The sequence below is a fragment of the Hyaena hyaena genome, unplaced genomic scaffold, assembly GCF_003009895.1.
Source record: "Hyaena hyaena isolate Hyena2069 unplaced genomic scaffold, ASM300989v1 scaffold_784, whole genome shotgun sequence".
Classification (NCBI taxonomy): Eukaryota; Metazoa; Chordata; class Mammalia; order Carnivora; family Hyaenidae; genus Hyaena; species Hyaena hyaena.
Genome location: NW_024081419.1, coordinates 196817 through 210238, shown reverse-complemented (window position 1 = coordinate 210238; position 13422 = coordinate 196817). Strand labels below are relative to the sequence as shown.

The 13422-nt window shown below is 46.5% G+C and overlaps 1 protein-coding gene across 1 annotated transcript; it reads right to left on the bottom strand.

Moving 5' to 3' along the window:
* Positions 1-907: 907 nt before the first annotated feature.
* Positions 908-10968, bottom strand: ISL1 (ISL LIM homeobox 1). The gene is made up of 6 exons (XM_039219063.1): positions 10941-10968; positions 9901-10090; positions 6946-7205; positions 4844-5130; positions 3463-3630; positions 908-1353 (listed from the first exon to the last, which is right to left on the bottom strand). Exons 1-6 carry the CDS (start codon positions 10966-10968, stop codon positions 1237-1239), a joined length of 1050 nt encoding a protein of 349 aa, XP_039074994.1. The 3' UTR covers positions 908-1236.
* Between the last annotated feature and the right edge of the window lie 2454 nt (positions 10969-13422).

Sequence of the window (13422 nt, the reverse complement as noted above, 5' to 3'; positions counted from 1 at the left end):
TTCAGACATTTTAATGGCTTACTTGTAAACATATAAAAGAGGGACCCTGGATCATTGCATTTATTTATTTATCTATGCCAAACGTTTATTAGTGAAATAGTCCTGAAGATATAATTCTACATATGGCGCTTTGATTTCACATAATATTTAAGAAAAAAGACAAAACACATAGAATTAGACATATAATTCAAAGACCACGGTATAACCTTTATCTTTTTTTTTTACTTCAGCAAACAAAAAATGTCAAATGACATGAAAAGTGGCAAGTCTTTCGACAATAAATAATAAATTACTTTATAATTTTTGCAATGCAAGAGCAAACAAAAAAAAGTTTCCTTTTTTTCCTCTTTATTTCCAGAGAGAGAGAAAACAGTCATTTTAACCAATAACTATACACATCTTTGGGGGAAAAGTTCTTGGACAGACACAAGTCAAACACAATCCCGAGACGCTTGTGGCAAAATAGAGGTAACCTTGTTGCAATGCTTTATAAGTTGGTTTTTAAATTTGAATTCAAAAACCTTTAAAGTCGCTTCAGACTTCTTGATAGAGGATGGATCTCAAAAAAAAAAAAAAATAAAGAAAGAAAGAGAGAAAGAAAAGAAAAAGAAGAAGAAGGGGGAGGGGCAAAAGTAAAAAAGAAACCAGCTACAGGACATGCTAAGAGACCCAGGATTTCAATTAACCCCTTGTTAAAGTCAACTAAAAACATCGCAAACCAACGCAGCTCCACCTTCCTGAAAGGACTCTTTCAGCCAAGGAGGCCAGTTTTCTCTTCCTGCTCATTTGCTGGAGCTCCTGTTTGGCAAGGCAATGACCAATATAGAAACAGCACCATTCAGAATAGGATGGACTAGAAAATCTCTATTTCTGCTTTTTCTCTAGATGTGCAGTGAAATGAAAATGCTTTTTTTTGAGATCCTTGAATATAAATCCTCTACGTTTTAAAAACGTCTTTTTTTTTTTTTTTCAGTACTCCTAAGGTCATTGGATAGCGTATGTTGGGTTTGGGTTTTGTTTGTTGTTTAATTCTAGTAAAATCCCATGATTGTCTTCACAGTGTTGCTACCATATCACCTTGTCATTAAAACAGACTTCGTGCATTTCATGGAGCATTCATTCCTCGATTCAGTTTTCATTGACTGGGTCGTTAAATACTTTTGTTTCGGAGTTCAACATTATACTTTCCCACTTTCTCCAACAGGGAAAAAAAAAATACATCTGAATGAATGTTCCTCATGCCTCAATAGGACTGGCTACCATGCTGTTAGGTGTATCTGGGAGCTGAGAGGACATCGACGCCACTTCACTGCCAGTGGAATTAGAGCCCGGTCCTCCTTCTGAAAAATTCACCTGCACAGAAGGTGGAGAAATGAATAAAGGAGGCTGCGATTGTATTCCTAAAAGGATTATAAGCTTGTCCTATGTGTCTATGCATGAACAAGTGTGTGTGTGTATAGATGGAAACGTAGATAAAGATATCCACATAGATAATTGAATTTCAACAGTCTTAAAGAAAGCCCTCAAAGAAAAGAACTTGAGAAGAAATCCTCTGGCTTTCCCATCTTTCAAGAGATCTCTGTTTTAACTGAAACTGAATTCCCAACATTATGTTGCGTTAAATTATTTAAGAACAAATGTGTTTCCCACTGTAAAATGGCATCGCAACTCTACCATGCATGCTCGAAATAAAATTATCCTGCTGGCTACATGTTGCCCCGGGAGCAGGCGACTTCTCGGTCTCTAGGCATCAAAGCCTCTCTTCTGGAGTTGGAAAATCCATAACACACGCTCAGATCACTCAGATCGTGTGACAGGAGATTCAGAGGAGGCTCCACCGAACAATGATTAACTCCTCAGAGGGTTCACAGCGTGGGCTTTCTTCCTTGTTGTTGGTCCTGATGCCTTTTGGCCTTTCTCTGTCTTTCTCTTTCTCTCTCTCTTTAAATCAGGCTCTTCCTTCTGAGAGGAGCCCCATACATTATAACGTCATCGCATTATAAATATCTGGCTCCTTCTTTTAAACCGAAAGTATTGTGTTGCTGTTGGAAACCTTCTCCACTCTGTCCCCAACCCCCGCCCTCCTGCCTTGGCTTCCCTCCCACTGTTCTCATCTAACACGAAAGTTTTAGAAGGTACAAACACTTGGCTGCCCTGAACGCCCCTCTTACCTGCCTTCTATGATCGGGTTTTGCTTAAATAACACGTAAGATGAATCTCACTTTAAAATAAGTTCTTTTTCCTAATTCCAGAGTCTACCTTCCTTTCTAACCTATTGAACTTTCCCACGGTGAGGTTAAGGGGCTCCTCCAATTTATCTAGCCTCTAGACTGGCCCACTTACAGATGTAAAGCTGGGCCAAGTCCTTGCAACCACTGCCTCTGGCCTATGACCTAACTGTTGCCACAGAGAAAGAAAATGCTCTCCAGGTAAATGTGAGGGTGAAAAGCTAACCCCGACACAAGTTTTATTTTCAAAGAAAGGAACAAAGTTTTTAGAATTGATCTTGTTTTATAGAACAAGATTCTATAGGACTGTTGACTCTTATAAGCAAAAGAAAATTATGTGTATGTGTGTGTACATATATATATATACACACACACACACATATATACCATATCACAAAGTACATATATTTAATAATCTTATTTATCTTGCTCCTCAAGCTTTTTGTAGGCATAGGATGAGTTCATTTTCTCTTTTCTGGATGTGTAAAACATATTAATGTGAAAACAGGTTCTCATGTGCTGTCTCTTTGACTGGGAGAACTCATACTTCTTTTGCTATATATCCCCCAGAGTATGTGGTTGTGTATAACGTCTGAACTCATACACTTAAAATGTTAAAGCAGTTCTACATTTTAGATTAAGATGGTCCTAGAAAGGAATGTGAGTAACAAAGTATCAATCATATCCTTAAATAACTGAACTCTTTACTGATATATTTGAAAACCGTACCCAGCCAAGTGCCCGCTGCTCATTGATAATAACATTGGTAACGTCTTACATCTGTTATTATTACAAACAGCTAGATTTGGGTCTTTAAATATACCATTCCCTAGGATCTGAGGCGAGAATAAATTTACTACTTGCTGATCAAAAAGTCAAGGTGATCTCTAAAGTCCCTTCCAGCTCCAAAAGTCTGAGATGTATGATTTTGCAACTCTGCACGCCTTCCCACACATGTCTAGTTTGTTTGATACCTTCAAGTTATCCCTCAAAGAAGGCCCGGCTGATAGGAAATTCAACCTATATGGTCATGTTATGAACTCACAGAAAAGACTCACAAGAGGTTTGTTTTCCTTGAGTGCTTAGCTCCTCTCACCAAGCCTCCTTCCTCTCTCCCCAACCCTGGGGCCAGGGAGGCACCCTCCCCCCCTGAATCCTTCCTTGTGTGACAGTTAAGCCAGAATCTTCTTTTTGTTGGAGATTCAACCTCCTGACTCCGAGAGCTGAGACTTACCAGTTGCTGAAAAGCAGGCTGATCTATGTCACTCTGCAAGGCGAAGTCACTCAGTACTTTCCAAGGCGGCTGGTAACTTTGCACCTCCACTGGGTTTGCCTGTAAGCCACCATCATGTCTCTCTGGACTGGCAGCCACCATGGGAGTTCCTGTCATCCCCTGGATATTCTGTGAATAGGCCCCCCCAACCCCAACATGTTAATGACCAAACTCCCTCCCTCCATTGTCTGCACAGGCTAAGCAAATAAACCCTGGCATTATCTTATCTATATAGTGGCTATTATTGACTCGGTTAATCTGCTGCATGTATGGATATTAGCCAGAGTGCAGTTTTGTTTTATTGTATTTTGTTTTTCTGTGGGCAGGACTAGGAGGTCGGCTTGGACCTTATTAAGCGGAGTTCTATTCTGACTTTCTCCTTTCCCTGTACATTCACAGCATATCCCAATTCCCCCATCTGCTTTCACAGGCCATAGCAACACAGAAGCAGAAAGCTGAGGCAAAAGAGGCCCCCCCCCCCCCCGCCGCCGGCAGCCACCAGACATGGTGGTTTTCTGGGCAGTTTCAGTTAGATTTTCGGTTACATTTTCTACAGGCCCTTCTCTTCTTCACAGCACCAACCCCCACCCCCAAGGGTTTAGGTCTGGCGGCTATTGTGCCACTAGGCACTCACCAGCACTCACCAACGTGAAAAGTGCCCCAGCCCAGGCTTGGCTGGCCTGCCAAGTTTAATGACAGCAGGGGTTTTATGGCATTTAAAAATAGGGCTGAAGCGGTAAAAAGAAAAAAAAAAAAAAGTAGCTCTTTAGTTTAACTCAATCAGGAGGCCTGCCAAGTGGCTGCTGGCATGGGCCTGGGATGACAGTAGATAATAGTATCTCTGGAAGCCTGGGCTAGACCTAGAGCAGAGGGTGTCCTGTTTCTGCAGGTCACCTTGGGGAACCTCGCTGACCTGACGGTGCTGGGACATGCCCAGAGGGTTGCCTGGGTGACCTGCCCACCAAATCTCTGCATTAGACAGAGAACCAAGGAATTGTCCCTCTGTCTGGTGCCTGAGGAACCGACAACCTGGAAGTTGATAAAGTGGAGCCAGGCCTTGCTGCCTCCTGCCCATGAAGGGGTGACTGCATCCTTCTGGTGCCAGCCTAGGGGCATGGTTGAAGGACACAAGCCCACCCTGTGGGCCAGCACTGGGCAGGTGGCCTGGTGCTGGCTGCTTCTCTCCTGGGCGTGGGTAGAGGTAAGGGGCTGCAGGCTCCTCCCCTGGAACAGGATGACACCCACTCTCAGGCCAACCTGGGAAGCCACCAAGCACCTCACACTCTTGCTCTGCTCTCCCCCACTGCCCCCAAGTCCCCTACCCGGCTCCAGGGCCACTCACAGTTTTGTCATTGGGCTGCTGCTGCTGGAGCTGCTTCATCATGATGCTCCGCTTCTTGTCCTTGCACCGCTTGTTTTGAAACCAGACCCGGATCACGCGGGGGCTGAGGCCTGTCATCTCCACCAGTTGCTCCTTCATGAGCGCGTCTGGCCGGGGGTTGGCGGCATAGCAGGTCCGCAAGGTGTGCAGCTGCTTCTCGTTCAGCACAGTCCGAACACGGGTGGTCTTCTCCGGCTGCTTGTGGACGTGGGGCCGCAGGGCCGGCTGCCGGGCAGAGATGGGCTCGGCTGCGAGGCAAGGGGCACGGTGAGGTGAGTGCCAGCTGCTCGCCCTCCCGTGCAGCACCCAGACAATGGCCCCTGCAGCCTCCACAGACAAAGCAGTGGAGGCAGAGGTGGGGACCAGGGAAGCAAAAGGGAGAATAAAATCTGGCTTTCTAGTCTGAGAGGTCAATGCTGAGTAATTCAGGCCCAGAACACAGCCTCCACCCTTGATCTAGCTGACACAGCCTTAGGAAAGGGGTGCACGTCTCAGGGGTAGTATCTTTCAGCATTAATTCTCTTTCCTCCTCGCCCTTCCTTACACCCAGACTGGGTCCAGGTTAAGGAGAACCCCCACCTCTAGACTCTTGGGCAAAGGGCACAGAAGGTACTAGGAAAGGAAACACAGTACACCCCGGCATCAGCCAGAGACACTACACCAGCCAAGAGGTATCTAATGCAAAGGCCGAAGGGAATTCTGCCAGAAAGCCTTGAACTTCCTTCCAGAGAGGGCAATCGTGTCAAGGGGCTAAAGAAATTCAGTATTTCAGCCATCACTGCAGTCCTTGATCTTTCTGACTACTAATCTACCTGGCCGTTCCTGAGATGGGCTCACTCCATGCAAAGGAAAACCGAAACTGTAGAGCTGTCTACGCTCTAAGTAAATGACAGCTGGGAGGTGTTCTGTCCCCTGACTTCCTCTCAATATTTCCACTTCTGCTCTGTTTCCCCACAAGCAGAGCACAGGTTGCACAGGATAGAAACCTCCACTCTGGCTCTGCCCGTGTGGAAGCTGGTCACACATCCCCCAGAACAGGAGTCTTAGAGCCTCCGAAAAAGCAGAGTGGAAGATCCGGGTTTCCTCGACATCAGTGTTCAGTGAGAATTGATATACTTTAAAAATGCACCAGGTAGATCTACTCATGAGGGGAAGAAAGGTTGGGAAACATCAGCTGCCTTCTTAGGGAAGTCCTCTTCCTGGCCAATCTTGCTCTGTTTCAACTCTCCTTCTTGGGGAAGGACTCTCTGAAATGTACGGCACAAATCCTGCACCTTCCAGGACCCCTAGGGTCAGGTCAAAACCTACTGGGTCAATTTAGTGTTACAGCGACAGGCCTGAAGATGAAATTCTCACCAAATCACATAGAACGAAAGGTTTAAAGAGGCAGGCTCCCTTTAAAAGTCAATTACTGCAGATTAGCTTGTTGACAGTTTTAAATCACAGCTCTGTGCAGTGGCCTGAAGTTATGAAGACTGTTATCTTTTCCCCTCCATTCTTTCACAAAAGTCTAAAAATAAATTTTAAAAACGTTTCAGAGTGTGGGCCAGTTGCAAGGAAAAAGGATCTGAGGGGCTGACTTAAGGCCCCCTCCGCTTCCTTCATTGGGTTAAAGGAGGAAGCTCCGGGGGCCCAGAGCTCCACCCCTTTAATTAGGCAGCGGCAGGAAGAATACCTGGCGGGAAGCTGAAGCCCATTTTCAGTAAGCCGAAGTTTGGAGGCCAAGGTGAACTGGAAGTCCTGTCTGGACGTGTGTGTACACGTATGCGCAAGCGGTGTACATTTATGTGTACCCATATATAGACACACAGCCGCGTAGGTGTGCTGGCAGGGGGGCAGGGGTGAGTCAGGGGAGGCAGTGAATGCACTGAACCTCGCGCGCAAGAGCGAAGCGCAGTGCCAGCTGTTCCCAGAACGCTTCCTTAAGCTGCCTGCCGCTGCGCGGCGACTGCCCTGTGGCTGCCAGGGCTGCTGCGGTCGGGAGCCGTCCCGCCGGCCGGGGCGGCGCTGGCCTAGCCTGGCACCAGCCTCCCCCAGCTGGCCTCCCTCCGGGCACGGAGTACCTGCCATTTGCAGCGGCCGCGCCGGGTGCAGCGGGCTGAGCGGATCGCCAGCGCCCAGGCTGGCCCTCTCCACCACGTCGTGGTCCGCACGGCAGAAGAGCCCGTCCTCCCGAAGCGCGAACTCGTCGCCGGGGATGAGCTGACGGCTGCAAGCCACGCAGCGGAAACACTCGATGTGGTACACCTTGGAGCGGGCGCGCATCACGAAGTCGTTCTTGCTGAAGCCGATGCTGCACTTGGCGCATTTGATCCCGTACAACCTGCGCGCGGGGGGAGGCGGGGGGAGCGGGGTGAGAAACACAGAGGGGGGTCACTTCAAGCGGGCATGGCCCGGGCCCCAAACTGCGCAAGAGCCCAGCCACAATGCCCTGGGACACTGAAGTCAGCATCCGCTGACCAGCTGAGAATGGGAGGCTAGAAATGATTAGGTTTCTCTCTTCTCCTCTCCCCTCCTTTCCTTTCCTATGAACCTCGAAGTCTCTGTCCGTCCGTACCTACCAGTTCAGAACAGCCGCAAAATAAAAATGTTCGATGTGTTGAAACCTGGGCCTCTGTAACCCTTACAGTTGTCGGCAGAAAGGAGTCCCGGGCAGCTCTAGAGCCACTGGCCCCACACTTTCGCCTTCCTACCCCCCCAATTTCTGCTGCCAGAAATGTCTCTCAAACTGCTACAAAGAGTCCTTCCAAGAGAAAAAGAGGTTAGGGGATGAGACTGTCAGCGCATTCGTTTGTAAATATACACCAATGCACAAGCAGAGTAGCAAAATGAAACCTCTGAGGGTTTCCAGATCCCCTTCTGCACAATAAGCACGTCGTAGTCTGCCTAACTTTTTTCCTCCGGCAACACTGTTAACAGAAAGTTTTCCTCTCCGTTCTTTCTTTTATTATCTTTGAAATCTGCCCCTGCTCCCTCAATCTTTTTCAAGTTATTGAAGCATCTACTTCTATTTCAGTTTGCCTGAGAACCACGACCAGCCAGAAAAATGAAAAGACCCACTTCTAAGGTCTTTCTCGCTGCTGACCTTTCCCTACAAGGGACAATCCTTGTCGGTTCCACCTAGGGGGCACTACCCTGGCCCCCTCTCCATGTATCAGTAATAACAGAAGTGGGGGCATTCCTACAAACAGAATGGGCTGGTGGAAAAAATACATTGGGGGGGGGCGGGCACCTCGCTCCCCCAAGGGAAGCAAGGCATTAAGAAACCTTGTCCCCCATTCTACTTTTAAAAGGACAGTTCAAAGGGACACATGCACAAACACACACACACACAACTGAAAGAGAGAGAGAGTGAGAGAGAGGAGGGAAAAGGTAAAAGCAGTGGGCTCCTTTTATAAATGTGTATGCAGAGTTAGGTACAGGAAGGTCTGTATGCAAAAGACCCTAGCTCCATAGGAGGAAAGATAGTCCTAGAGGTGCAAAGTGAGCTCTCCCTCTCCAGAATCCTGAGCTCACACACTAATCAAGTAAACAATGAAAACGTCTCATTTGTCTGAGGTTAGAAGGTAGATTCAAAAGTTTTTCCTCCCTCCGCCTACTCTATGTGAGATCTTCCATTTCATAGGATGAGGACTTTACCTTGCCTGTGACCAAACAATTTGGAAAATCCCTCCCCTTTCCTCTAGTTCCCCACTTCCCCTATTTCCTCCCACTCTCTCCCTGCAAAGTATTAACACCTCCCCCAATTGCTCAGTTTTACTTATCAAGATTATACTATTTCATGATTTTACAATAAGAAAAAGTATTAGACATTAAGTGGACAGGTAAAATTGTGACTGCATGCTTAAATCTTGACTAAACTTTAATAGAAGTTCTCAGCTCCAGAAATTCTGTAACTTACAAAAGCCAATTACTTATTAATAGCCACTGGAGAGTTTTTAATACATATATATACTTCGATATTATTTAACATATAGTGAAGATGTTAACTCTTCTGTTTGTTATTAAAGCAATAAAATTTTCTTTAGGAATTCTACTTGCTTCCTAAGGCAGAAAATGAAATTTCTGACATATAGATACCCAGGTTAGAGAAAATTTGAGATTTGTGAACATGAAGTTTATGCACAGAATAAACTGAAAGAGAGAGAGAGAGAAAAAAAAAGAAAACTCATAAAGTTCCCTGTGTCGTTTTTTTACTAGTCTTGCCAGTATGGGCAATTCACTCATTTTATCAGTTACCAGATTTTAATGTGAGAAAGGAAGCTGTTCAATTATCTAAATATACCAATTGTTCGTAGACAGATGATGGGCAATTTGATCTGCTCTGTCTAATTCATCAGCTCAGATAAGATAAGAAAGAAAAGATAGTCAGATGTCACCAAAGGGTTAATATTTAAAAAGATTAAATTTCCGGTCTTTTTGCTGGGAATATTTGGGTTGGTTTTGAAATTTTCCAAGAAGGGACTCCTGCCCTAAAAGTAAAAGGGGCAATATTTCTATTTGCACTTTCAAAGTGCACTTCTAAAATCCTTAGTTCAAACTTTCATTTTGCGTATTGCATTGACATTTCCACAGAAATTGTGAGTTACTAATGAAATACCCAACTATGAAAATAAATGAATAGGGGAAAAAATCCGCATGATACAATAAAAACCGACCTTTAAGAAAGAAAGCTTAGAAACCCCAAGTTATCCATCTTTAAATTGGTTTGTTTGTTTTGGAAGGGGGGGAGGGTAAAAGAAGAAAATAATTTGAGCATCGCAAATTCCAAGAGCAATTAAACGAGCTTCACGAACACACAATTTATAAAAGCCATCATTTAGTTGTGGGGGTCCCCCCCAAACAGTGGAATAAACAGAACAGTTTAATTTATGTAACACATTTAAAGGGCAACTTTTGCACACTGGACCCCACTAAGGCAAACTTCGCAAAAAGACAAAGCCACATCAAATAATAAAAAAGGAGTAGGGAGAAACAGAGAAATCTCAAAAATTAAGGAAGCAATATAAATGGCGTACCTGATATAATCTCTTTTACAGTAGGTTTTCCCATCTCTAACAAAGCAGGTACAGCTCTCGTCCAAATACTGATTACACTCCGCACATTTCAAACATGCCGCATGCCATTCCAAATCCGGAGAAACCCTCAGAATATACTGATCGTGAATCTGATTGCCGCAACCAACACATAGGGAAATCAGACGTTTTTCTGAAATGAAAATAAATACATGATTGACTAACCGTTTACTTCCTACAGAGATAAACACACTTTTAGTGTCGTTCTCTTAAAGGGCGTACTCTGGGAGTTTCCCCCCCCCTTTCTTTCTTCTTCTTCTTTTTTTTTTTTTCTTTTTAAGAGTATTGCACTTTGGGATGGTAATTGAAGTGTGCCATCAAAACCTTGACTCATTTTTTAAAAAAGGAGGTGGAATATATGTAAAATGCAGATTTGAACAGTCTACATTTGTAAGCCTAGCACGCAATCAAACCCGTTCATTTTGTATTTCTTTTTCCTCCCTCCCTCTCTGCCATAATCATCGGGAAAGATTATGGATAAGTCAAGTCAAAGAAAAGGTTTTGACTAGAAGCGTTAAGTGAACGCTTATATTTTTCAGGAAGCACGCTCTTAAATAGCACATAGGACTGGATATTGTTAGCAAGAGCAGGCATCAATACAGTTGTCACTCGTTCTCTTTTGCAAGTCTAATGCTAATTCACATCTCCGGGTATTGTATGTACGGGCAGACCTTTGCAACAGAATAACCTTCTCGGAGAGCTCCACATTCCCGAGGAGGAAACCACCGCTTAGCACCAGAAGGCTAGGGTTTTGGAGGTCACACAGGCGAATTCAAACACAAGGTACGATCAGTCTCCCGAAGATCAGAACCGACAGCAAGCATGCAGGCGTGGCGGCAACAAGGGAAAAAAAAAAAAAAGCCACCTTTTCTCTCTCTCCCGGCAATGACTCCAACTCTGAAGAGCTCTTGGCACCCGAGCCTGAGAGAGACCCGCGCACAAGAACAGCACACCGAGCCCCACAAGGTAAAATAGCCTCTTACTTTTTGGTGGATCTCCCATGTCTCCCATATCTGTAAGAGGGAGTAATGTCCACAGTGAAATGGTGGTTGTACAGTTGGTGAACAGCCCTCAGAGAGGATGCTGGAGCTGTGGCTAAGTGGGAAAGAGTGGCCCCTGGGGTTGCCAAGGCTGAGAGAGCCGCTGCCCGGCTGCGCCGCGCCCTCGCGGATCTGGGAGTCCAATTTAAGCCGGCGGAGTTGGCGGAGCAGAGGCGCTGCGGCGGCGGCGGACTCGGCGCGGCTCGGGCACCTCTCTTCCTTATCTCTTACTCAAACTTCTCTGCTCCAACTCAGCTCCATCGCCATTGGTCTGACGCAGCGCGCGGGGACGTCAGGCGAGCGCCGCGCCCATTGGCTGCGGGGCGCGCGGCGCAGCTGTTCTGATTATCATATTTCAGCCTCGCCGCCGCCGTGCGCCACTGACCGCTCGGCGAGCCCGCGGGAGAGGATTAGGGCTCCCGAGGCAACTTGCTGCGGGCTCAGGCCGCTCTCGCCCGAAGCTCGGGCTGCCCGGCGGCTCTGGCTTCTGGCTTGCCTCTCCTCCTCCTGCCCCCTTCCCCTGCTCCTTCCCGGCCGCGCCGCCAGCGCCCTCGCCTTCTGTCGCGCCGCTCCTCGGCCCTGCGCTCCTGGGGTCCCCGCGATCCGGCTGGCCGTGCTGCGCGCGGGGCACTTTTCTGCCGCCGGTGGCGAGTGGCTGGTGGGTAGGTCTTCCTGATGACGAGGTCCTTCCAGAACTCTAGGAAAAGGGGCGACTTGGAACAGGCCGTTGGGCTCGGTTTGGGCTGGCGCTGTGGCGCGCAGCTCCGGGCCCGGCTTGGCTGCTGGGGAGGGGGAGTTCCCGAACCGGCTGCGCCTGGCGCGCTGGGAGCTGCCTAGTGGGAGAAGAACCGGCAATCGGAGGACTAGACCCACAGGAGGTGTTCTCTGCTGCTACCCCAAACCCCGTTACCCACCGACCTCAGGTCTCCAAAAGGCTGGGGCGGGAGGGAACGAGCGCTTGTTGTTGCCTTAGCGGAGAATCAGGTTGGGAGCACGCAGGTAAAATCAAGTTGATTCCGCGGACTCCTGTCTCTTCGTCCGACCCTTGAGTTCTACTTTTGCAGTTTTAACGCTCGCGTTTGGAAGCGCACTAACCCGAAGCCCAAGAGAGAAATGACCTTCCAGTAGTTGAAAGTTTGTAAAGCGGTTATATCCTGGCCAGTTCCTCTCTCTGCTGCTCTCCGGCCCTTTGTTTTTAAGCAGACGTGTGCAGTTTGCTGCTGGTGTTTCTGTCATTATAAGGACACAGGTCTCCATGTCTCTAGTCTAGAGATTAAAAAAAAAATGTGTTAGTCTAAGGGCGCGAGTAGGGAGAGATCTGATACTGAAGAGCGGTGAAATGCCTATTTCACTTCACCGGGTTTGTTTATCTAATACTTTTCTCTCGGGGAAACAACCTGGAGAGAGAAGAATGTTGGCCAAGTCGCCGGCGACCTTTTTGAATAATTTCTGACACGTTCCCGTCACCCTTTACAGTCTCCCAAAAGCAAAGTCACAGGACAGACCACGAAGAACACCCACACGTCTCCCAGAGCTTCTAAATAGCGTTTCCTTCTCTAATGGGACTGCCAGTTTTCTCCTAAAAGGTCCATAAACCCAAACAGTAGAAGGCTTAATTTCGGTGTCTTGCTGCCGCGGCGAGAAAACCCAGTGTGAGAGCAAACTCCTTTCTTTGTACTTTTCGCCAGATTTAACCCTTGATAAGAGCGGTGAGCTCTCAACTGGCCTCTATGGCTCGGTTCGCACGGTTATGCTTTTCTAGAGCGCAAAGGGAAGCGAAGATGTTTGAGTTTCCTCCTGACCGAACCGGGCTTTACCAAGAACACGTATCTGTTTCGTTTTGTTTTCTCTCAAAGAAGAGTTTTAACTGGATCTCATGCCTTCTATTTTTTTTTTTTAAGTTTTATAAGTTAGCGTATGTGTGTGAAATTGAAAGTTGGAATAGACATAGGTTGATAAATTTATCAGGTTTTTGTTTAAAAATGTGTTTTGTTTAAAGTTTCTAATCTCTTGTATTATATGCATGGAGCCTTTTGTCAGGCTGCTTTTGCAAACTGATGCTGGTAATCAAAACACAAGCAAGTCTTCCTGATATAAGGGCATGTTTCCCTTATAGATAACCAAGTTGACTCTAGTTAAAAAAAAAAAAAAAAGAAAGAAAAAAACAGATACCACTATAATGCCAGAAAGGAAATAGTGGGTTTTAACCAATCATATTCCATCATGCTACCTTTGTAACATGGAATTAAACAACAGAAGCTACCAGAAGCCTGATGAGATCCACAAAGCGCCTTCACTATCCATCCTCCTTCAAATCAGTCACACACAGTGTGATATTTTAGCTTCCGAAACTAATAACCGATCCCAAAGAATTATTACCAATGATGGTAGCAATTCCAAATAGAAAAGCTGGCATGGAGGAAAA